Below are 25,548 nucleotides of genomic sequence, written 5' to 3' on the forward strand. Positions count from 1 at the left end.
ATAATAATTTGTTTTTAAAAAGTATTAGTTTAAATTCCCTTCTCTCTGCTTTCTTTTCAAAAGAAGCATCAAATTAAATCATACAGTACTATACATTGTCCTTTCATGATTAGATATCAATTAACTATCTTAATACTTGTAGGATCAATCATGTGGTAATTAGTATCTATGCCAAAGCTTCATCTGTGAAAGAATTTGACAATGGCAAAGATATGACAGGGGAGGGCAAGATAGTTAAAACAACTGTCATTAGACCAATTCTGTGCTGCAATTATCCACTCTATAATAGATAACAGCAGAATGCAGTCACTATTGCTACTTAGGACCAAGATGTTTTCAGGAACAACTCCAGGCACCAGTATAGTTGCAATCCAGATGGTGTTGCAATTGTACATAGTGCTGAATGGGAAAGAATGAGGAAAATAACAAGACTGTGGTTTCAAGAAAAAAGTCCCATTCCTTACAACAGAATTGCTACATTGTGAAAATACAGCTTTAAGGGAAGAGGTAATATATATGCATTTATCCATAACAAAGGAACATGTCTAGTTTCTGAATGTTATAAGCTGTTTTCTACCTAAACAGCACAGTGAAATTACTTTAAAATAAGCATATAATCAACTGATGGAGCACAAAGATTTTGATATTCACATTAGAAGACAGACCTTTGATGACCTTCCACACTGCTCAGTTCTGGTTCATGGCATTCTTTCTGTTCCTTTACAATTGCTACACCAAACATCCTGTACATTCCTCATAATCTGAATGATTTGGATCAATACATATCCAACTAATATTTTTTATCTATTCTGCAAATTAAGACACATCTTTATCACTTGCTTAGTAACTATGTTACTTTAATTTATAACAGTGGAATCTCTGCATGTGGCCTGTAATAAATATGTATGGAGTAATAAAAGTTAAAATTTAGTTTGGGATTTTGATGAGAATTTCTCTAATAAAGACATATTTCCTTATTGTTGAAAAATATTGTATATAACAAGAGCATGGAACTCTCAGCCCACACTGGAAACCTTCATAGACAGGCCCTTTCCTCACCTCAATTACAATCCTTTTGAAGTGGAAAAGGTGACATTCTTGCTTCCCTTTTCAAGAAACACAGTCCTAGTGGTAAAATTCAGAAGAGGAAGGGATTTAGCTTTCTCCAAAATCTTTTAATGTATCATGCCTGTTGGTGATTGTGCTGTGCTGTGCTGAAATTCACTTTGTAATTTCTCAAGGTTTTTTCTCTTGCAAAAGAGGCTACTGTTTTTCTACTGTATTCTCAAAGTTGTCAAACATTTCTTTCACACTTTTCTTGCTGTATTACAAGGTTTATTTTGCTGAAGGAAGCTGCTCCTGATGTTGTTATGCACATTTTCCAGTTTAAAAAAAACCCAAGGCAAGTTTCTTCATGTCATCTTTCCTTGGGATTTAATGGAAACATTAGAAACTAGGAAAAATGCAACCTCCTGGACATGAGATTGTACAATGAAAGACAGAATATTTACATAATTCTTACTTGCCTCTAAACAATTTTAAAAGCAAAATATTTCAGACAAATTTATGTGAAATTCTTACTGAATAAATAATTAAAATTAAATAAGAATTGGGATAAAAACACACAAGATAATTTTTACTGAATATTTGAAATAAAATGTATAAGCAAGTACAAAAGAGAAAATTGAAATAATAAAAATATCATACAAGTAAACAAAAGATTTAAGACATCACAGACATAGTTTTCTAATATATTGTTGGAAGTTAACCCACCCCTCTCCTAGGAAAATGAAATATTTTAGGATATACTAAAAAGGCAGAATTTCCCCTAAAAAGAAAAGTAGAAATTAAGAGGCAGAAACTCAGCCTTTGCTAATGGACCATTACTCTGGCCTGGGCCAGTCTATTTTACATAACAAAGCCCTCTACCTATCTCTTGCCTGGGAAGATTGCATCAGCCAGCGCTCGGTGAAGCCATGTGGTCCAGACAAAGTCTACAAAGTTAGCTAAGATCCTTACCCCTGGAACTGAACTCAGAAGGATAATTCTTCCAACAACATGAATTAATTATAGGTAGTTAAGTATATTGTATATATTACATATTAAAGCACTAAAGAACTACGAATTGTTCTTAACTGATTATGTCAATGACAGTCAGCGACAGCTTATTTCAACCACATAGGCAAGATTTTCTCCAAAATGATTTTCCTTTCACAGTCACATGGTTTTTCCAACAGTGTACCCACAACAACCAAGTCCATCCATCTTATTGTTCTTCTTCTGTTTCTTTCTAGTTTTCCCAACATTAGAGCTTTCTTCAAACAACTAGATCTTTATATAATGTCACCTAAGTATAATAAATTGAGCACTGGGCACTTGTGCCTTTTATTGTTATGTATTTTATTGTTAAAGCTTGCAGGAATTTTGCATTTTCATATATGAGTAGGGCAATCAGCATAGCAGAGGTTATTATTATGTTTCTTCTAATTTTAAAACCATATTAATCTTTTCTCAGTCCCCTTAATGTATTTCAGCATATAGGATGAATAAATAAGGAGAGAGCATACTTCTCTCACTCCATTGATATCTTGGAGCCAGACTGTTTCACCATGTTCTTTTCCAGCTATAGTTTCCTGACCTGTAATATAAGCTGTAGGTTTTGCATGAGGACAATGAGATACTCTGGAGTTCTCATTTTTATAAGGATGTTCCATAGCCTGGAGTGATGGAAACAATCAAAAACCCTTTATAATGAATAAATACTGACTTGGGAGATCTTTTCTTTTCTTAATTATCCTGAAATGGAATTTACTTAAGTAAAGAGTACAAGACCAAGGAGAAATTGCCACTTCTTTGTACAATGATTATTGATCTTTAATGACAAAAAAAGAAGGACCATGAATAAATAGAAAGGCAGAGATTCTTACACATTTTGCAGTTGAAGAGTTAGGGAATCTGAGTAATCTGATTCATTACAAGTTCTTACAATGTAAGACAGGGGTTAAACAAAAGAAAACATATTTTTCTATTTTAAAATAAAAGCTGTGCCTCTTCACTAGACAATGGTGCAGAGGATTCAATTGTTAAAGAGGGTGGATCATTGAGATAAGGGAGGGGGGTGGTACTTGATAATGGAATGCCTGTGCTTCTCCCCATATTAACAGAAGTTCCTTGTTAAAGCTAAAGCCCCCTAGATTACTTTAGATGGAGAGGTGAGGGCTTTCCCATTGTTTTAGCCATGATGGGATTAAGAGGGCTTTCCTGACAATTGGCAAGTAATTGTTCTGGAGTTGGAAAGGAATCAAGCAGTATATTTGGGCTGATCCTATTTTTAATTACATTAAAGTAAAAATAAAGTAAAAGTAGCAGGCAGAAATGGAGGAAGTTTTCAACTTTATTTATTTTTTCCTATTCCAATCCAGTGTGCATAATATTTTGCATTCCTAGCTTTTTTTTAAAAAGACATTTAGCATCTCCTTTTCCATGTTGGGCTTAATCTACATTGGAGGATCCTGAGCATTATTTGGTAGCATGTGAAATAAGGAATAGAATACAGAACATAGAATAAGGGACCTTGAAGGTCTTCTAATCCAACCCTCAGACAGGATACCCTACCCCATCCTGGAAAAATGACTATCCAAACTCTTCTTGAAAACCGCCAGTGGAGCACCACAACTTCTGGAGGCAAGCTGTTACACCAGTGGTTCCCAAACTTTTTCAGTCCACTGCCCCCTTGGTGCTACAAACTCATCCTCAGTGCCCCCCACTCGGGTGGGATTCAAATTTCTGTGGGCGTGGCCTAATTTGAGGGTGTGGCTTGCTGGCCACGTGACTGGGTAGGCATGGCTTGCTGGCCACGTGACTGGGTGGGCGTGGCCAGGTGATTGGCAAACCAAATACAAGTGGTCCTCACTTAATGGCCGGTTGCTTAGCATGTGTTCTAATTTATGACTAGCCTCCCCAGAGCTACTTGACCTGTTTTTGGAGTTTTGACAGCCATGCACACACTCCCTTCTAACCCTTCTAACCCTGCTGGAGCATTGGAGTAGAATTGGAAAAGCATCTCTGATTAGATTCTAGTAGTGAATAGAATCTAATCAGAGATGCTTTGCCGATTCTTGTTGATTTGTTTTATTTGTATTTCTTTATTTTATGTTGCTGAATTGCATTGACATGTGTGTCCCTTCTTGTGCACAGCCCAGAAGCTTTTGTGATTCTTTGCAGCAAAAATTACTGACCTCTGGCTTTGCTCTACTTTTCAAACGTGCCGCCACTGCCGCATTCTAGGTGCCGGCCCTGCAGGTCCACCCCATTGAGCCCGCTGCACTGGAGGGACCTGCCCAAGCAAGTCTGAGCAGAGCAGTGCAGCAAGTCAATAGGGTGAGCTTGAGTGAAAGAGAGAGAGAAAGAGAGAAGGAAGAAAAGAAAGAGAAAAGGGAAAGAAAGAAAAAGGAACAGACAAAAAAAGAGGGGGGGATAGAAGTAAGGGACAGAAAGAAAAAGAAATGAGGGAGGGAGGGAGGAGAAAGATAATGAGATATCTATTCTAGTCCAATCACGTGCTCCAGCAGGGCTAGAAGGGACCGTGTGTGTTCTCCTTGTAATTTACCAGTACATTTTGGTTCTGCCTTCTTCAGAATTGGCACTGTAATACATTGGGGAAAAGTAATTTTTTAGGGTGGAGGTCTCTCTCTCTCTCCCTCCCCTCTCTGAGGAGCCAGCGCCTTGAACGCAGCTGTGGCGGCATGTTGGGAAAGTAGAGCTTCCCAACGTGCCGCTGCTGCTGCATTCGAGGTGCTGGCTCTGGAGAGGTGCAACAGTCAATGGGGTGAGCCTGTGGGGCTGGCGCCTCAAATGCCTCCCTGCCACCTCTTAGCGGCTCCCTGCCAGCCCCCTTGACTCTTAGCACCCCCCTAAGGCATCCCACCTACCCCCAGGGAGTGGTACCACCCATTTGGGGAACCACAGTGTTACACTGTTGAATTGTTTTCACTGACAGATTTCTCCTTAATTCTAGATTGAATCTCTCCTTGATAAACTGTAATTTTATAGCCACTTTTATTTGCCTAACTAGCCTCTGCTTCAAGCAATTTATGATTATGTGCTGTTTGGAAGACCCAGTCTGGTTTGAACCAAATGATTCTTTTCTAACAATATCTTGCACAGATTTTGAGCTTTTTTTTAAATATTGGAATGTAGATTTATCTCTTCCTATTTATTACTAAAGGTAGTCCTTAAGTTATGATTCATTTAGTGACTATTCAAAGTTACAACACTGAAAAAAGTGATTTATGACTGTTTTTCACATTTATGACCATCCACATAGTCATGTGCTCAAAGTTTGTACGCTTCGCAACTGATTCATATTTAAGATGGTTGCAGTGTCCTGGGGTCATGTGATCATCTTTTATGACCTTCTGACAAGCAACGACAATGGGGAAGCTAGATTCACTTAACAACTATGTTACTAACTTAAAAACTACAGTGGTTCACTTAACAACTGGCGCAAGAAAGGTTGTAAAATGGGGCAAAATTGACTTAACAAGTATTTCACTTAGCAACAGAAATTTTGGACTCAGTTGTGGTCATAAATCAAGGATTACCTGCATACCATTTTCCAGATTTGTCACATAGCTTGGTTAAAATCTTTTCAGCTACTGCTTGCCTTATTCCTATGGATATTCTACCAGTTTCTGTAGCCTTATAAATTAAATAAATATAATAAGAATTAAAATATATTTAAACATCTCAATTTTCCATTCTAAAAGTTCTGTTAAGATATCAAAGTATCCTTTTATTACAAATAGCATGAATACTTTGTATCACATCCTTCTAAAGTAGGGCTAGACAACTTTTGTAGCCTGATGGGTGAATTTAAAATGTAGATTTTATGCTTGTTTCCTTATTGAAATTTGTGTTAGGACTACCATATTCATGAATTGGATGCCATGCTGGTGCAGCCAGTCACAAAATAGTATTTCACTGAATGGAAACTAATGAAACTATTCTCCACTATCTCTTTAAGCATAACTTCTCCTTTGAATGATCTCTACTTTTGCCATATTTTTGCCACATTCTCTTTAAGCCACAACCACTCTCACAAACAACCTCTTTTAACAACTTTCTTTTGTTACATTTAAAGCCTACACACATACAGGGTTACAAACACCCTACAGAAAGCATCCATGTGTGTGCATAATATGGAATTCTACATCAATATTCCAAACACTGAAACATATTAATCTCTTTTTTATATTTGCCCAAATAATCTCATCTATTGCAGTATACAATTATAAAGCTAATTTATACTGATCGAAATCAGTAGATTACAGTGGCCCATTTACTCGGTTTATATCTTCTATCTATGTTGGTTGCAGCAGCTCTCTACAATTTTCAGCAGAGATTTTACTTACCTCTTGCAGCTTGTCTTTTTCATGGGAGATAATTCAACTTGACATTTCATATGTTTTTCTGTTTGCCAGAAGAGAATGAACTAATAAAGTAGTTTATGAAAAAAAAAATGTTTTCTTACTTTGAAACTTATATCTCATATACCAGTTGAGATAATCAGATATTCAAACACACTATAATAGAGTGAAACCTGCAAACTGAAGATGGAGTGGAGGAACCTGTGTAGTTCAGCATTTAGTTTTGAATGTCTTTTTAGAAGTGTAACCATGTCAATCTATTTTGGGAAGAACAATGGCAAATTATACAGCTAAGGTTAGACTAAGGATTAGTAATAAAATGGGCCGGGATAAGAGAACAGTTTATGAACCTTGAACTTATTTGATAAAGCAGAATAGAAATGTATAAAATAAATCAAAGTAGAAATCCTCAAATGTTTAGTCCCCAGCTAAAGCTAAAGATTAAAAAGTAATTCTTCATAACTCGAATCACTTTTTGAAGCAACTCAGTTAATCGTCACAAGCCAACAGCATCTTTAGATAAAAAATAGAAAGACAATTATAACAGTTCTGCAGAACAGTTAGAAAGCATAATGAATTTCCAACTGAATTAATCATGGTTAGCTGAATCATGGATTACTGAATTAAATATGCCAGCAGCATAAATTAATTACACTGGTTATCTTTATACAGTAACCATGCTCAATTATCATATAACATGACCCAGCCAATAAGACAAATGTTGAAGAATCGGAACTGCAATCATACAGACTTACAATAATTTTTATCATGCCATTGAAGACTGCCATCTCTGAGTAAGCATCAATGCTGCTCACAGAAACAACAGTCATATTCTCTTGCTTTTCGTTTCAGCAAGTATATTAAGATTACTGAAGTAACATTTACTGTATTTTTTTGCACTATAAGATGCTCCAGACCATAAGATGCACCTAGCTTTTGGAGAGGAAAACAAGAAAAAAAATCTGCCTCTGCCTCCCAGCATCCATTGGTATTCATCTAGCTAGCTGTCCTTGCAGCAAACAGCCTGGTCAGCTTCAGCACATTATTGCAGCTTGATTTAGCACTAGTAGCTGATTGGTGGTTGGATCTGGCTCCTGGAATACCGCCGATCAGCTGTTCCAGACTGCAGGGATCATTGCCACCCATTGCCGCTGTTGCCGCCTCTGCGCATCCCGTTTTCGACCTCTGCACTCCCCATTTTTTGCCTCTGCATGTCCTGCTTTTGGCCTCCGCACATCCCGTTTTGGTCTGTTCCAGGTGGCGATGATTGGCAGCAGCGGGATCCCTTCTGCCTGTAACGGGCCGAAACAGCACACGGAGGCCAAAACAGCCAAAGGGTGGGGGCTGGCAGGTGGCTCTTTAAGACACAGACATTTCCACCCACATATATATATATATATATATATATATATATATATATATATATATATATATATATATATATATATATATATATATATATATATATATATATATATATATATATATATATATATATATATATATATATATATATATATATATATATATATATATATATATATATATATATATATATATATATATATATATATATATATATATATATATATATATATATATATATATATATATATATATATATATATATATATATATATATATATATATATATATATATATATATATATATATATATATATATATATATATATATATATATATATATATATATATATATATATATATATATATATATATATATATATATATATATATATATATATATATATATATATATATATATATATATATATATATACACGTCATTGTAGTTGTTTTGGCAGAATCTCTTCTGCCATCATCAGGCTTCTGTATTATGTTCGTCTGTGAGTCAGACTATTACAGCCGTTTCAGTTTTAAATTTGGGGCAGCCTACTGCTGTGCCAGAATGGTTTTTTCTTCATCCTGATTGGTTGGGAGTCTTGGTCTGTGTTTATTGGTCTTGGAGTTTGCTGTGTTCTGCTTGATTGGTGTTTCTAATATCTTCTGTCTGTTTTGTGGCTCTTTTTGTGTCTTGATTGGCTGGCAACATTGTGTTCCTTTATTGGAGGCCTTTAGTGCAGCTTGGCTCCGAGTAAATGGACGGCTATCATTTGTTAGGAAGCTAGGTTTCATCTGGGTGCCTGGTTGGGGTGTGTTTGAGCTGGAGGTATCAGGGGGGATCTGTTTGTGCCCAGGTGTTTGCCTGGCTAGTGATGTGGAGATTTTAAACTCCAAGACCAATAAACACAGACCAAGACTCCCAACCAATCAGGATGAAGAAAAAAACATTCTGGCACAGCAGTAGGCTGCCCCAAATTTAAAACTGAAATGGCTGTGATAGTCTGACTCACAGACAAACACAATACAGAAGCCTGATGATGGCAGATGAGATTCTGCCAAAACGTTGCTACAACTTTAAAAGCACAACTACAATGATGTGGGAAAATACCCGAACAAACCTGAATACCATACATGTAAGTACCCGCGAAAACTTAAGAAAACAAATACACACACACACACACACACACATTAAATAAAATTTTGAAATCATATATGTGTGATTTATGATCATATCCTATATTTTTGCTGAGGGGTGACCCCAAGCATGTGAGTCCAATATGACCAAACAAAACAAAAAGCATGTTTCCAAAACAAAGAAGCATCTAAGTCAGGGATGTCAAATTCCTGGCCTGCGGGTTGGATGCATCACGTGCTGGCCACACCCACACATTTTAGCAAAGGGGGAAAAGTCCCGATAAATCACGTGACACCAACGTGATGTGAGTCTGACACCCCTGATCTAAGTCAACATTCTTCAATCCCATTGTGTTTAATGATACCCCAAGCAACCAAATTAAAATTTAATTTTAATAGTTTAAAAAGTATGTCCTAGGTCTCCAACTCGGGCTGCCTACCAGGTGACAAGCTCAATGTCTTTAACTGCTGAGCCATTGCATCCTCATTTAACTTGTGTTAACAAATATGTTAAAGTGGGTGGCATAATACAATAGATACTGAGCATTTGAATTGTTGATAGGCCTTTGACAAAATATCACATCAACATAGCCAAAAGCACAATTGCTGCCATCGATTGACATTTATTAAGAAAAATTGGACTATGTTGGAAATTCTAACACTGCCGAGATGGGGGAGTTTTTTCCTATGCTTTGGGAGCATACTCTTTAACTTGCATGTAAATGACCTCAATTGAGGATTTAAAGTGAGGTAGCTATTATACATTTATACATATCCATCAAGCTACTCATTTTTTAATATACGTTTTATGCAAAAAGTACAAGTTAGAGAAATATAGTTGGATCTTAATTAGTATGATTAATGAATCTCACAAAATGGTTGCATTTCTCCAATTTGCATTATTCAGTGATATAACGATTAATTCTCAGTGAGGGAAATGGACAATAAAAACTTTTAAATATAACTTTTTGTATGTATATGGAATATTAAGTCAAGGATAATAAGAATATACTTTTAAATTTGTTAACAAAGTCACAAAGTAGTTATAAAGTAAAATCAAAACCAAAAAACTATACCACAGATCTTTAACATCTTTTGTTGTTTTTTAATGTAAAGAGCCTCTTTTTAAACTTTCTTCTGATGGAATCCTTTTCTATTTTGCATACAGAAAAATTAGCATGTAAAATCCCAATGACAACTTTACATATGCTAATCTTGGTTGCCAACCCGCTAGTCATATTGAACCTGAATTTTTGTTCACTTTGAATACAACCTGGTATCAATGAACAATTCATAGTAAATTGAACATTGCTTTATTTAAATTCACACTAATCATGACCTGCCTGTACTAAGGTGAAGAAATTATAAGCATGAGATAATACAATGTATTTCTCATCCTAAATTCCATACATCCATACTCTTTTCACATATTGCCTTTTGTGCCATTCCATTTTAAGTGAGTATACTGTACACCATGCATTAGCTTTAATAGCTGTCCAGGACCTGTTGTTCAATAGTGTTGCAGGAAGGGATATACAGAATCTCTTTAGAATGGTGTGTGTGTGTGTGTATACACATACATCATTTCAGAGAGATTTTATATACCTCTTCCTGTAACACCATTGAGCAATAGCATTGAGTAATGTATATGTGTGTGTGTGTGTGTCTCCCCCATGTTCCTCTTTTAAAGCTACCATAGAAAAACAGAATAAGAATTGATAGGGACCCTGGAGGTCTTCTACTTCAACTCACTACTCAAGCTGGAGATCCCATGCCATTTCAGACAAAAGTTGTCTAATCTCTTCCCAAAAATCTACCGTACACAACTTCTGAAATTCCACTAATTGTTCTAAATGTCAGGAATTTTTTTTTTCATATTTCTAAGTTGGATTTCTCCTTAATTAGTTTCCATTCTTTGCTTCTTGCCCTTCCTTCAGTTGCTTTGGAAAGTTGGTTGATCCTATTTTCTTTGTGGCAGCCCCTTAAATATTGGAAGATCAATTATGTTATTCCTAGTCCTTTTTTAAACTAGAGAAGCCCAATTCACATAACTGTCGATTTTAGGTTCCATTCCTAATTTGTTGCTATTTCTGTAGTCTTTTAATTTTTTTTTTTGTATCATGGCAACCGTATGCAATATTCCAACTGTGATCTTAGCAAGGCATTATAAAGCAGTATTTCATGATCTTGAGTCTATCCCTCTATTGATGCAGCCTAAGACTATTGGCTTTTTTGGTGGCTGCAGCGCACAGCTGGCTCATATTTAAGTGTTGCTCCACTTAGAGACAAAGATTCTAGATATCTCTGTTACTGCTCTTCAGTCAGCTACCACTTATTCTATACCTTTACTTTTTAAGTAAGTATAAAGCCTTACTTTTCTCACTATTGAATTTCATTTTTTGATACATCCCAGTGTTCAAGTCTATCAAGATCTTTTTCTATCTTGTAAAGTAATAGCTTTAAATTTCTTATAAAGTAGTAGCTATTCCTTTATCTTCTGGAGTGTTGGCTATTCTTACAAGTTGGGTGTCATCTGCAAATTTGTTTAATTCCCCTTCTAACCTATCTAAATAATCTATGAAGATGTTGAAGACTAAGAACCTTGAGATACCCCCCTTCCGTTCATGTAGATATAGTTTCATTAAGAACTACATATTGAGTGTGGTTGATCAGCCAGTATGAATCCATCTGTCGGTGATGCTGTTTAACCTACATTTTTCTATCTCACCAAGTAGTAGGTTGAGGTCTACTGTAACAAATGCCTTGCTAAAGTCCAAGTAAATTATGTCCACAACATTTTGCTAGTCCACTAATTTAGTCACTTTGTCAAAAACTGCAACAAGATTTGTCTGGCATGAACTGTTTTTGACAAACCCATGTTGGTTTCCGATTATAACTTTGCTTGCCTTTAGGTGTTCAGATTCATTGCTTATCTTTTCCAGGATCTTCCCAGGCATTGATGTCAGGCTGATTGGTCTATGGTTTCGGTCTTTTTCTCTTTTTTGAAGATGGAAACGATGTCAGCTCTTCTCTCTAGTCTTCTGGTATTTCTTGATGCTCCAGGATCTTTGAAAGATTGTGTTCAGTGGTTCTGAGATCACGTCTGCCAGCTCCTTCAAGAACCCTGGGATGTAATCCATCTAGACCTGTTGATTTTAATTCGTCCAGAGTGGATAAGTATTCTATTACTATTTTCTTGACTATTTTGACTTGTATTTTTAATGTCCTTTACAGTACTGTTTTGATAAATCGAATATGGATATAGAAGGGTTATGGAGGCTACTATATAAATAAAAATTTAATAATTTTTTGACAACAACATAAGCAGAAACACAAATACTGAACAAAATAGAAATCAGCAAAACACGAAAAAAATTGAAGGGAACCTCAACAGGTATCAGGAAATAGGTTTATTGAAAGGCAATCAACTGATTTCATGTTTAGAGCTCCCGTCTTTTTCAGTGTGGTATCATATTTTACAGTAATTCTCAGAAATGAGATGAATTGTAATTATTCCGTTGATTTTAAAACAAAACTTATTATGGTGAACTTCAATAATCCATTCTATTAATCCAGCATGTGCATGGAATCACTGAACTATATTAGAAACCAAATAATCTGACAATTACATCTTACATGACAAGATTCCTTACTGCTCACCCAAACAGAATATAATCAAATGAATGCTATTTACATGCAGTTGTATTTAAAAATACATAAATTTATCAGGCAATCAGTAATTTTATTTGGAATGTATATTGGGATTAGGGCTAATGGCTTCTAAAGAAGTCAAGATTAAGGTATCAATAAATTATTAACTTGTAAAGCAGGTGTCAAAACACGATGACACGTCATCACATGAAGTGGCAACTTCCCCCCTCCTTTGCTAAACCGGGGATTGGCATGACCACCGTGTGACGCATCCAGCCTGCAAGTTTTGACACCCCTGTTGTAAAGCATTTGATATACAGTTTAAGGGATTAAGATTTGATTACTCAACCACATATTCTGGTACTATAAATGTGATAACCAAGTCTGCATACTAGTCTTAAAAAAATTAATTAGTCAATGCACCACATAAGTTTTTTATGTTCATTTTATTATTTTGCTAATTCTGGTAAACAACTTATAAACATCTATGGGAGAAAACTATAAATTTCATGTTAACTGCCTATAAAAACAAGGTGTTTTTTTGTTTTGCAAAAAAGCAAAACTGTCTCTATCCTTTATTGGATATTTTCCAAACCAAAATGGCTTTCAAAACCTCTTAACTTCCTGTAGTTTGGTAAAGAAAGCACAAGAATATGAAACTATTTTATTGATAGCTGTTCAGCAGTATATACAATAAAATACAATATGCACTTTCAAACTAAAAACAAAATTTTCACTTGGTCCCCTTTGAACCAATTTGCCACAAATACTAAATAAAATGGTTTTACAGACTATATGACGGGAAAAATGCATGCACATTTTTTTGTATAGAGAGCTTACAAAACACTTGTAAATCTGAATAAGTTGCCATTAAGGATCACTATTAACTACCAAATTTTATAAAACATTTGATGTAATATGCAGAAGGCAGTATCAAATGTTTTCTTGTAATAGACAAAGTGAATAGCACTTTTGCTTTCTTCCTTATGCAAAACATATTAAAAGTAACCAAACTTATCTCAATAGGATTTAAGTTTTCCACATGTATTAAGTCAAATATCATACATATATTAAGAAAAAGGGGGAAGGAAAAAATAAAATCCAAACAATTATTGTGCTTCATCCTCTGGGCAAGAATGCCAAGTTAATCGTTCTTCATAAAAAGCAATTACAATCTGAGGACATTTCACATTAGCTTCCTTAGCTAATACCAGGTCAGCTTCATCTGAGTCTTTCCTGTTTTAAGAAAGAATGTCCAATTAATATATTTAAAACTATTTCTAATGTCCATTGAAGACACCCTTGACTCACATAGCCCTATTTCTGTCCTACTATTAGTCTTTACAATTTATTTAATAAATTTGTACAGCTGCCCATCTCACAAAAAATGATTAGGTGATATACAATAATCCTTCCCCTTTGGCCTTATCATTAGCAGCATTTATGACATTTATAATCCACTATTATCCCTAAGCTTTGGTGATCTTATTACTTTAACTAAGCATATGTATAAATTACATATAAATCATGTATTATAAGTCAGTGATACTATGTGGAACAGCTTTTCATTTCTTTAGTTAGAACTCCCTCTAATCATGGCTCAATTGCATGAAATTAAAAACTCCACTTGTTTCTCTGGAGTGCTAATCACAAGTACTAACATTTTGCGAATGCTGCATAGTTTAAATCTGTGCATTTCTACTTCAAATTTCAGGGAAGCAGATTTGAATGTATAAGAGATGCTTTGAAATGTACAACAGCTCCTATGAAATAAGTATTTAAATAATTAAAAACAGTCATGTCTTTTTACATCAATGCTATAGTCTAAAAAAGATGTTGCCTCAATGATTTCAATTTTTATATATTTCAAAGCGTCTGCTTTGATGGAATATCAGCTCTGATATTATTTATATAAATAAGAGAATTACAAAAGTTTTAAGAACTCCTACTCTAATCATTCAAAATCTGTTAGTCTGTGATGGCTGAAGTATGGCTGATAGCTAACTTTGACTAGATTCTAAATCAATAGGAGTAAAATGGTAATTTATGAGTGGTTACCAATTTTTAAAGATCTAATGAGAATTAATCACTACACAGGCATGTAATGTGCTCCCCCAAAGTAGAAAGAAATTAGGCTTTTGTTGTGTACACCCAGGTTCTTGTATGCCTTACATAAGAACAAAATAATTTTAATATCTATGGACATATATAGTAATATTACAAGTCAGATTGTTTACCTGTGATAAAGTTATAATACGTTTTCTGATTTCTTAAGTAGCATGGTGTAATTTACTAAACACTAAAAAAGAAAAACCAACCTAAAAGTATCCCTTAAATGTTTTATTGGCTAGTTTGTAGTAACAGAAAAAATAATATTTCTTAAGTTTAATCGAAGCCACATTGTAAACCAAACATTCTAGTCTACTGCTCACCATTTCATAAGGAACATAAGTTCTCCACTGCTATCTGTGGCTCCAATTATTCGCTCAGGATCAAGACCTCGTGCAAATCCCCTGGGTTTATCAACCTGTTGAAGTAAAGAGAGAATTGTAAATCCTTCCATTATTTTCTGATTTATGGGGGAAAAAATCAGCACATGACCTATCAATACATTCAGAACAGTATAAAATAGAGCTGGCCTATGGACCACATACATTTCTCAAAGATGACTTGCAATTTGCTGCAGATCCTGCCCCAAGTTTTAAGCATCCTGTTGACCAGCTTTTTATTATTTTCATCTTTTAGAGAAGTTCAATATTACCATTCCCCCTATCATTCTAGGACTGAGGTATCCTAGTTTCAAATCCTTTCCCAAGAAATTTCCCAGGAATGAAATGACAGTAAGTTAATGGTAATAAAGTATCTTCAGAGACAGGATTGCTGAAGAAAAAACTGGGAACACGGAGAGGGATCTGGCATATGTGTATGTAAAAGAGGATTAAATTTGTAAAGTAGAAGTGCATTATGCCTGTGACATATAACTGTTAAGAATGATCCATGAAAATTGAGCCTTTAACAAGGAGTTAAGATATAACTATTCCTGGTGTATATGGTCCTCCCTTGCCTTTTCTCTATTCAGATCTGAATGTCTGTTTAATGTTTTCATTAACTTACAGAATCCCTCTTTTTCTTTGATTTGCTGTCCTCAGATTCACTATCTGAAAGGGATTTCCTTTTGGTACCTTCTGTTTTTTCTTTACCAGCTTTCTGAGAATTCAGAAAAGCTTCTATTAACTCTGGACAATCCAAATTTTCTTCAGGCTCCCATGTGTTATCAGCACTAAAAAAACAATTTGGTAAGAATAAAAAGTAAAAATCTGAAGGTCTACAAGTCATAGTTACACATGAAATCCAGATTATCTGCTTAATTCCTAAAACAATTCAGTTCTCAAGACTCTGTTTTCAAAACCCATTTCTGTAGACTGGTTCCTATAATAGCTAAACCAAGTTGAAACTATACTGGATAATTATTTCAGTCAAAATGTATTAACTATGTTATAGAATGTCACATGCAGTTCCCAGCCAGTGATTTTGCAGTCAACTATTACTGCTAAAACTTGATAAAGGCAATCTTCCAGATTCTGACACACATATACCATTTTCTGGAAAAAAGTGAAAAACATCTTTTACCTAGAAATCCAGAAAAATAATAATATAGCTTTAACAATATTCCTTCAATTCATTCAAAAATATAAATTGAGGCCATCTGGTTACTAAAATGTTGCTCAACTCATCTACAATCTGAACAATGCAACGTCATATGACATGTGGCCTATAGAATACAATCAAAATAACAATCCAAGAGAATTTTTAAAAATTAGTAAGCAGGAAAATGAATTCTAGAGTATTTACCACTTGTTTTCTTTTCCTGAAATTGCTGCAGTATATTGTAACCCAATACTGTAAAGCATTTACAATCAACAGAAGGAAAAAATTAGTCAATTCTTACTATTAACTTTTAAACATTTTTCTGCTGATTTGAGTAATTTCATATGCCATAAATGAGCATTATATTTTGATAGCATGAAGTCATTTTTAAATTTCCAAAACAGAATGGGTCAATACTGATAGTCTGAATATTAACATGCCTAATACATTGTCTGCTTTCTTCCCTGCAGTTGAAGAGTATTACTGGAAGAAATATTAAAGCTTTAACAGTACACACTAGAGAATAAATCCTTTGAACAAAACGATGCTGATTTCTTAGCAAACATGTTTAGGATTGCATTGTACACTGAATACTTGCAGCAGACAGATTATTCATAGGCTATATAACCAAAGCACAATCTAGTGGAAAATGCAGCATTTACCACAACTCTACCAATATTAACCAGGGAAGCCAATTTTATATTAAAATATCCTGACTATTTTCCATACATCCAGACGTTCCGAGTACAGTATATGAACTTGACTTTTCTTGAAATTGGTGGTAGCAATTTTTTCATACCGTATCTTTGTAGAATTCTTCAATTTAACACTTATATTGAAAATATTTTAGAAAAAAAAATGTATGAAGTTCCTTACTCAGTAAATCCCTTCCATTTTAAGAAGTATTCCACTTTGCCGTTAACTACACGCCGGTCCAAGACTTTTTCCACAACAAATTCTTCAGGTTCTGCTTCTTCAACTTTTTTACCTTTGCCATTCTGTTTCTTTCCCATTTTATGCTATAAAACAAAATTATTTGCACACATATATTTAATACCCCTGCTGCACCTTTATCTCAACCAAGCAAAAACTTCCATACTCTTTTCAGTAAGACCTAGATTTATTTTAAACAAGAGCTTTTGAGGTCTGTACATTTCTTATCTATTTCTTATTCCAGCATCCTAAATATTTTATTCAGAATTGCTGTTAGCCATTCCATTTTTATGGATTGTTTAAAAAAAACTTGTTAAACAGAAGGCAAACCAAACAAATTTGGGGTAAATACTAGAAAGAGAAGTTCCTAGAGGTAGCATCCATAGATTGCAGTGCTAATAGCAATCATCAGCAGTTAAAAGTAATTTTGAAGCTTTCAACTGCTAGGTATGAAACATTTATCTTATAATTACATACATGCATCATTTTAACTTTCATTAGACATTGGATATATATTCAAGAGCAATTCTTCACAGAATTTGATTGAAACCTCTTGACTGACACAAACACCTTTTGTAAATTAAATTCCATAGAAAAGCTCTTAGCAGTCAATTATTATTAGATAGCAAATTATTACATCCACATCATCCTCAAACATTCCAACTTCAATAAACACAATTCAGCAAGATGTTATTGTCTGTAATTTGTCTAAAATCAGTTTATTATTGTAATGTTAGAAGTAGTTGAAGTTCTATTAGAAACAAATCAGAGCCTGGACACAACTTTGGATTCAAACCATAATGGATAGTTCAAAATAGATAATACAGTGACAGTAAAGGGACCATACTACACCTCACAAATATATGAGAAAAACCAGATTACGAGAAACAATGCAAAGGTCCCCCAATTTCAAGTTTCATTAATTTCAATATAGAGCCATAATCTTTTCTCTAGAGCTGTGTTCTTATGACATCTTTTGAAAATGAAGATTATCAAAATGTTTTGAAATCAATGATAGCTTCTTTAGATTCTGAGCAACGTTAATAAAGGCTAATATTAAATACTTCACTCACTAATACTAACAAAATATGTATGAGTGATCAACATTTCTAAATAAATATAAATGAAAAAAGGTGATTGTTGCTTTGATGGGATGGCATTACAATTTTGAGAAAATTGGAATATATTTTTTATCGAAGTTACTTAAAATCTTGGGTATACCGCAAAAAAATTCAAAAGTTAAAACATAACATACAAATGGCATTTTACTATATTTTCCCATTCCCCCTCTCTATATAGCAGGGGTCCTCAACCACCGGGCCGCGGACCGGTACCGGTCCGTGGAGCACTCTGTACCGGGCCGCAAAGAATTTTTTTAAAAAAAATTGGCGGCTTTCTTCGCCTTCGTGAATGCTGCTGGGATCGGGGATCAAGGACACAAATGAAAGAAGGGGAGGGAGGAAGCAACCGAAGCCTGTCCTGCTCTCTGGCTCAGCAGCTTGGTTTCCTCCCGCCTCGTTCCTCTCTCAGTCGCTCTCTCGCTGCTCCACCAGCCCAGGAAGAAACTGCTTCAAAGAAGCCGGGGGGTGGCTTTTCCTGTCGCCGCAGCTCCTCCGAAGCGCCCGGTCACCCCCACCCCGCCCGCACGCACGCGGTTCAGTTCAGTGCCCCGTTCTGCCTGACTGCCTGCCTTCGTTTCTGGTTGATTCGGAGCAGCTTCAGCTGAGAATAATAACTATTCGCCTCTTTTTATCAGCCGAAGCTGCTCCGAAACCAGAAACGCAGGCAGGCAGAACGGAGCACTGGATTGAACCCGCGTGCGTGGGCGGGGGTGAACGGGCGCTTCGGAGGAGGTGCGGCGACAGGAAAAGCCACCCCCCTGGCTTCTTTGAAGCAGTTTCTTCCTGGGCTGGTGGAGCAGTGAGAGAGCGACTGAGAGAGGAACGAGGCAGACACCTGAGGGAGGGAGGGAGACACCTGAGGGATGGGGCTGAGGGAGGCAGGGCGGAGGCGCCCTGAACTTGGTGGTTTGCTGGCAGACGCTTTATTACCCGACTAGGTAACAACATCAGATGTTACCTAGTCAGGTAATGAAACGCCTGCAAGCAAACCACCAAACTCGGATTCTTCTCCCCCGGTCCTTGAAAAAGTGTACCGGTCCGTGGAGCACTCTGTACCGGGCTGCAAATAAAAAAAAATGGCGGCTTTCTTCGCCTTTGTTGAATGCTGCTGGGATCAGGGATCAAGGACACAAATGAAAGAAGGGGAGGGAGGAAGCAACCAAAGCCTGTCCTACTCTCTGGCTCAGTGGCTTCGGTTTCCTCCCGCCTCGTTCCTCTCTCAGTCGCTCTCTCGCTCCTCCACCAGCCCAGGAAGAAACTGCTTCAAAGCCGGGGTGGTGGTGGTGGCTTTCCTGTCGCCGCAGCTCCTCCGAGCGCCGTTCACCCCACCCCGCCCACCCACGCGCGGTTCAATCCAGTGCTCCGTTCTGCCTGCCTTCGTTTCTGGTTGATTCGGAGCAGCTTCAGCTGAGAATAATAACTATTCGCCTCTTTTTATCAGCCGAAGCTGCTCTGAAACAACCAGAAACGCAGGCAGGCAGAACGGAGCACTGGATTGAACCCGCGGCGTGGGCGGGCGGGTGGGGGGTGAACGGGCGCTCGGAGGAGGTGCGGCGACAGGAAAAGCCACCTCCCCCCAGCTTCTTTGAAGCAGTTTCTTCCTGGGCTGGATGTTAGAGGTCCATCGTAGCTCTGAATGATCCCTAAACAAGGACTACAGGAGCTTCCTAGGGAAAACACACAAAGCATCGCGGTCTCCCTCTCATGCTCGCTCTGAACTTCGCGCGGACCAAAATAAAAAGATTGCCCACCGTCATGTTTGGAGCTTCCGCATTTGGAGCTTCCGCCACCGTTTGGAGCTCCAAACAGCGGCAGTGCTCCAAACACGAAGCCGGTTGCTAAAGAGCCAGAAAGCAGCAAGGGCGCCAGGTGGAAAGGACAGGGTCGCGATCACACGGAGATGCCCAAAGCGCGGAGCGCACATAACTAAAGGCGGCGCACGCAGTTGGCTTGGGGACTACAAGGCAGCATCTGCGCCTCTTCCTGGGCGCGTCTCTAGGCTGCTTCCGGAGCTACGGGATGCTCTCCGTTGCCTACCAGCCCTTCTTCCTTGGGCTCCCTGCCGTGGGGTACACCCACTTCCTCCTGCAAATTACGCCTCGCAACTCTTCTCTCCCTTTCCTCTCGCTCCAAAAAGATTGCCATCGTATCCCGCCGATTCGGGCTTCCAGCCACGTTGTGATCCACTAGTGAGGTTGCCATCTCGGATGGAGGCATCGCAGTCTCCCTCTCTTGCTCGCTCTGAACTTCGCGCGGACCAAAATAAAAAGATCGCCCGCCGTCATGTTTGGAGCTGCCACTTCCGCGTTTGGAGCTCCAAATGGCGGCGGCACTCCAAACACGGAAGCGGCAGCTCCAAACGTGGCAGCAGAATGGGCAGAAGGGAAAGCAACAGTGGCGGGTGCCAAAGGTGTCTGCAGCAAAGGTGGGAGTAGGGAGCTCTCTGTGCTTGGCCATGATCGCCCGTTAGGAGCGGCTGTTGGCGAGGATACAAGGGGGGGAATTAAGTCACCCCCCGAAAAGACGGCCTAGCCATTTTTTCGGGGCTCAAAAAAAAATAAGGCCCGGCCTTATTATGTGAGAAACACAGTAGTTATGCAATTTTAATTCTATATGGCTCAAAAAAAAATAAGGCCCGGCCTTATTATGTGAGAAACACAGTAGTTATGCAATTTTAATTCTATATTTATTCAAATCTATCAAATTAAACTTGTATGTCAAACTGACTTTCAGTATTTGCAATCTTGGCAAATATTTAGAGGCAACATTAGTGCTCTCTTTTCTAGACTAGGATAATATACAAAAGAATAGGCAGTTTCTATTCTTCATTCAAAAATACAATCCTATTTTCATTTAGTTGATATACCAAAAAATAAAATATACAGGATTACTAATAAAATAATCCTATTTTCTAAGTACATATAAAATGTGAGGTGTACATCGTAAGATTTGTGGAAAATACCATATTTTTCGTTGTATAAGGTTGGAAAGAAATCTCTGTGCATCTTATACAGTGAATGTTGCCGAAGCCCCGCCTACCCACCAGCCCTCACCCTTCAGCCTCTGCCTCCCAGTAATTTTTCTCCTTGCAGCAGCCTGGTCAGCTTCAGCACACCCTGATTAGCACAAGCAGCTGATTGTCGGTAGGATTGGCCTCTGATGGGGCTGAAAATGGTGGGCACGGAGATGGCAATTGGCAATGGGATCCCTACAGCCTGAAACAGCTGATCTTCAGGAGGCCAATCCAATCGTGCTAATTGTGCTAATCAGGCAGTGCTGAAGCTGACCATGCTATTTGCTGTTAGGACGCAAATTGCTGGGAGGCAGAGGTAGATATTTTTCCTTGTTTTTCTCACCAAAAGCTAGGTGCGTCTTATACTTCAGAGTATCTTATAGTACTTATTGGCACCGGAATTAATATATTTTTCTCTAATATAAACAGCATTTTCAAGATACTATTTCAAATGTTCCAAAATTATTACCTAATGCACATTTTTAAAAAGAAAGTAGATGCAAAGTGTGCCTAAAAAATAAATCATATTCTGTTCTCTTCTTCCACATCTGAAGCAATTTATCTCTACCAAGAGCAATAATATATTAAAGACACTAGTAAGGATATATTGTATTCTGAAATGGATTTTGAAATGACTAGACTTGCTCGTCAAGGAATGACAACAATGGACCTCGCTTTATCTTCTTAGTTCAAGCTCTCCCACCCAATAAACCACAATAATTCATGAAGAATTAAATTTCACTGTTTTTAACAGGGACTTGTCCAAGACAACTGCAGTCCCATTCATATTCTTGTGGAATTAAAGCCCTTCAAATAAAAGGAAATTCATACTGGAACAAATTCTAAAAATCAGCTAATAGTTGGGTCCTTGCTGCTCTTTTGAGCTCGGTTTTTTCTTGCAGACATTTCATTACCCAGACTAGGTAATATCATTAGTGACAGTAAGTAGTACAGTTTGTTCTGTTTAGTGGACAGGCTAAAGGACATAGACAGTTTGCCAGACTGCCAAACCAGCCAAAAGTAAAGAGCCCAACCAAAGAGGGCAATCCTGTCTATGTTGGTGAGGGGGTGGGTCTTAGACACTCTCTAGTTGGGCTATTTACTGTTGGCTGGTTTGGCAGTTCCTTGATTAGAGTATAATTTACTTGATTTATTGTCTGTTATTAATCTTGGGAGTTAATCCATGCTCTTCTGGGTGCTGATTGCTGGTGGGAAGATGTTTTGGTCTTTTTGTTCCCTTTTTGGCTTGTTGATTGGCTCTTTTGCATAGTATAGATACTGCTTATGTGCTTATTGATGGCTAATTTGTCAGAGCGCCAGGCTTCTAGAAATTTCCTAATGTCTTTGGACTTTGCTTGGTCTAGAATGGTCAGTTTCCAAGTTGAACCTATGGTTAAGTCTATCCATATATTGTGAAATTAAGGAGTTTTAATTATGTCTTCTGTCTGCTAGTTGATGTTCATGGATGCATTCTGCCAGTTTTTCCTATGTAATGGCTGTTGCAGCCATTACACTTTGTTGTAGTTGATTCTTGTTTTTTTATTCTGGGCTGCTGGGTCTTTTAGTTTAGTTGGGATGTTTGAAGGGCTTGAGTTGGCTTGTGTGCTACATTGATCCACAGAGTTGTAGTAGTCAGTGGTTTCTGAGATATTCTTGATGTATAGCAATATTACTATTTTTTAGGCTTATGTTCCTTCTGCTGTATTAGTTTAAGTGTCAGGCACTTTTTGATCAAAGGAACAGTTTTAACTGTGACCATTCTAAACCAAGCCAAGTTCAAAAATGCTAGGGAATTTCTATGCAAAAGAGACAACCAAGAAACCAAAAAGGGAACAAAGAAAAACATGTTCCCACTGGCAATCAATTAATCAGGAATATTAACTTCAAGGTTAACACCAGAAAAACAATCAAATAAACAGTACCCCAATCAAGGAACTGCCAAAGAAGCCAATAGTAAACAGCCCAACCAAAGTACTAGAATTTAAATTGAGAGCAAACCTTACTCCTTCACTAGTAGTGATGTTACTTAATTTAGGTAATGAAATGTCTGCAAGAGAACAACCAAGATCAAAGTGCACCAAAGACCCCTCATTTCAATCCTGAGCTACAAATATTCTCCTTTATCAGCTAATAGACCTTGCCCATTGATTCTCGCCATTAGTGATGCTCACTGTTCTAATACATCATTTATAGCCTTTATAATAACTTACACAACTCAGCAGGTAATAATACTTGGCTGATCTTATTTCGGCTTAGAAACTAAGCGCAATCAGCCCTTAATACTTGAATGGGAAGCCTCTTGAGCTGTTGGCTAAATTGGGAAGTCAAAAAATATCCAAGAGAAAAGGGGAAAACCACTTCTGTCCTCTTGCAAAGAAAACTGCATGGACATTCCACTAAGTTATCAACAGAACTTGAATTGAGATTTCACCTAAGATTTACACAATTTTTGCTTTTCAATATAAGAAAAACAAATTAAATATACAATCACACTACTGAAACTATTCCCTAATAAACCTGGATTATACACTTTCTCATGCTTTATTTTTAGTTATGCTGTGGAGGAGACATGTGGATGTATTTTTTTGCATAGAGATGCCAAAAATAAATCTGAAGAAATATGATGGTAAAATCCTTACATATTTTAGGTGGTCAAGAACTTACCAATGTTGATTTATTGGTAGCCATTTTTATTGAAGACTTGCTGAACTTTTACTAGAAAAATGTACAACAAAAGGAATATTGCATTATGCAAAGGAAGACATCTCAATATAATTCTTTTTCTATTCAGACTAGTTACTTAAATACACAATTAACAAAGGCTGAAGTTGTTTCCATTATCCTAGCCATTATTTGGAGTTTGCTAAGACCTACCTTGGCTTTTCACGACTTTGTATATATCATATATGCTAATCTACTACTGAATAGAAGTTTATAGGAAAACCTTATTTTCAAAACTGTAAGACAATGTGCTACACTAAAATATATTTTCAAGGGTAAGATGCAACATTGTAGAACGCTGATTTTATTTCAATATTGAATAATAATCATTGAAAGGATTTTATAGCTCCATAAGATAGAATGGTGCATCATAAATATGGTAATCATAATACAATTTTAACTTAATACATAAGCCATTGGACGTCTGCATCACCTCGAACTTCTCTACAATTTAAAATTCGGAGTGATTTTTTTTGCAAACCTATGAAGAACATTGAGATTCAGCAAAGGGGGGAAAAAACCCCAAGACGCAAAGCCTGGTATATTCCAGAGGCTATTATTGCACGGTCGTTTTAGGTCACTGAGATTCTGCCACCGTGTTTTCCTCTTTAGAATAAATGGACGCCTGATTAAGAAACGCCTGCCGTAAAGGAAAACTGTAAAGGGCGCCCTTAAGCACGAGGCACGCAAGCTAAGACCGGTGGGAAGGAAATGATCCCGGATGAGAATCCCATAAACCAAGAGCGCAGGATGTTGGGTCCAGGAAAGGTGGAAAACACCAAACCACCATGGATCCTTCAGGGCGACTCCCCGGTATTACCCCACTTCGATAAGCTGCGAAAAACGCCTCATGCGTCGCCCCACCACCGCAGCCTTTTGAAATGCTAAAAGCCTCGGCGGTTAATTCTTTTTTGAAAATTTTAAGTCCACGCCTCCAAGCCCTGCTTTGCCCGCGGCCTCGACCTGGCTGACACGCAGGAAAACGTGGGGGAGGGAAAAGCTCTGCACTCGCTCGTGTGATGATGGTGCCTTGTTGGGTTCAGAGGTGTTTGCACTTCAGCGGTAAAAAAATAAAAAAATAAAAAATACCGCGCGGGTTGCCAGTCTCGGAGCTCGACCGCTCCGTCCCCGCTAGTAGGAAACCGTCGAGCAGGGGGGAAGGCCCGTCAAGAAGTCGAAAGGGCCGCACTGGGAAACCCCGCGCCTCTTTTCAAGCTTGTCAATGCGCCCGGGAGAGGGAGCCGCGAGAGAAAATGGAGGAGAGCAAAACGAGGCCACGCCTGGGCATTTCTCAGGAGTTACATAAACTGTAAGCTCGGCACGACACAGACACACACACACAGACACACACACACAAACATGCAAATACAGAGATCCCCCGCCAGTTCTCTGCTACGTTACTATTTATCACCGAATTAGGAAAGACTTGAAGAGGGGGAAAAGGAGGGAGGAAAAGATACGGACTTCAATGGTGCCCAACGTCTCCGGTCCCCTGTAGTCTCCTGGCTCCTGGCGCGCTCTGAGGCAGCAGCGA

General features: G+C 37.5%; 1 protein-coding gene across 6 annotated transcripts; it reads right to left on the bottom strand.

Annotated features, from left to right (window-relative positions):
* Window positions 1-9,534: 9,534 nt before the first annotated feature.
* Window positions 9,535-25,535, bottom strand: CBX3 (chromobox 3). 6 transcript variants are annotated; one of them, XM_087944862.1, is made up of 6 exons: window positions 25,479-25,535; window positions 23,958-24,008; window positions 17,103-17,245; window positions 15,693-15,858; window positions 15,011-15,105; window positions 9,535-12,073 (listed from the first exon to the last, which is right to left on the bottom strand). In XM_087944862.1, exons 2-6 carry the CDS (start codon window positions 23,979-23,981, stop codon window positions 12,043-12,045), a joined length of 459 nt encoding a protein of 152 aa, XP_087800988.1. In that variant the 5' UTR covers window positions 23,982-24,008; window positions 25,479-25,535; the 3' UTR covers window positions 9,535-12,042. The 6 variants fall into 6 exon arrangements, with proteins under 6 accessions (XP_087800988.1, XP_026529403.1, XP_026529404.1 ...); XM_026673618.2 differs by lacking the exon at window positions 9,535-12,073 and adding an exon at window positions 12,323-13,814; XM_026673619.2 differs by lacking the exon at window positions 9,535-12,073 and adding an exon at window positions 12,323-13,814 and having other exon boundaries at window positions 25,397-25,535.
* Between the last annotated feature and the right edge of the window lie 13 nt (window positions 25,536-25,548).

This window comes from Notechis scutatus, chromosome Z (genome assembly GCF_049901735.1).
Source record: "Notechis scutatus isolate UNSWTSFEM ecotype Mainland chromosome Z, rNotScu1.2, whole genome shotgun sequence".
NCBI lineage: Eukaryota > Metazoa > Chordata > Lepidosauria > Squamata > Elapidae > Notechis > Notechis scutatus.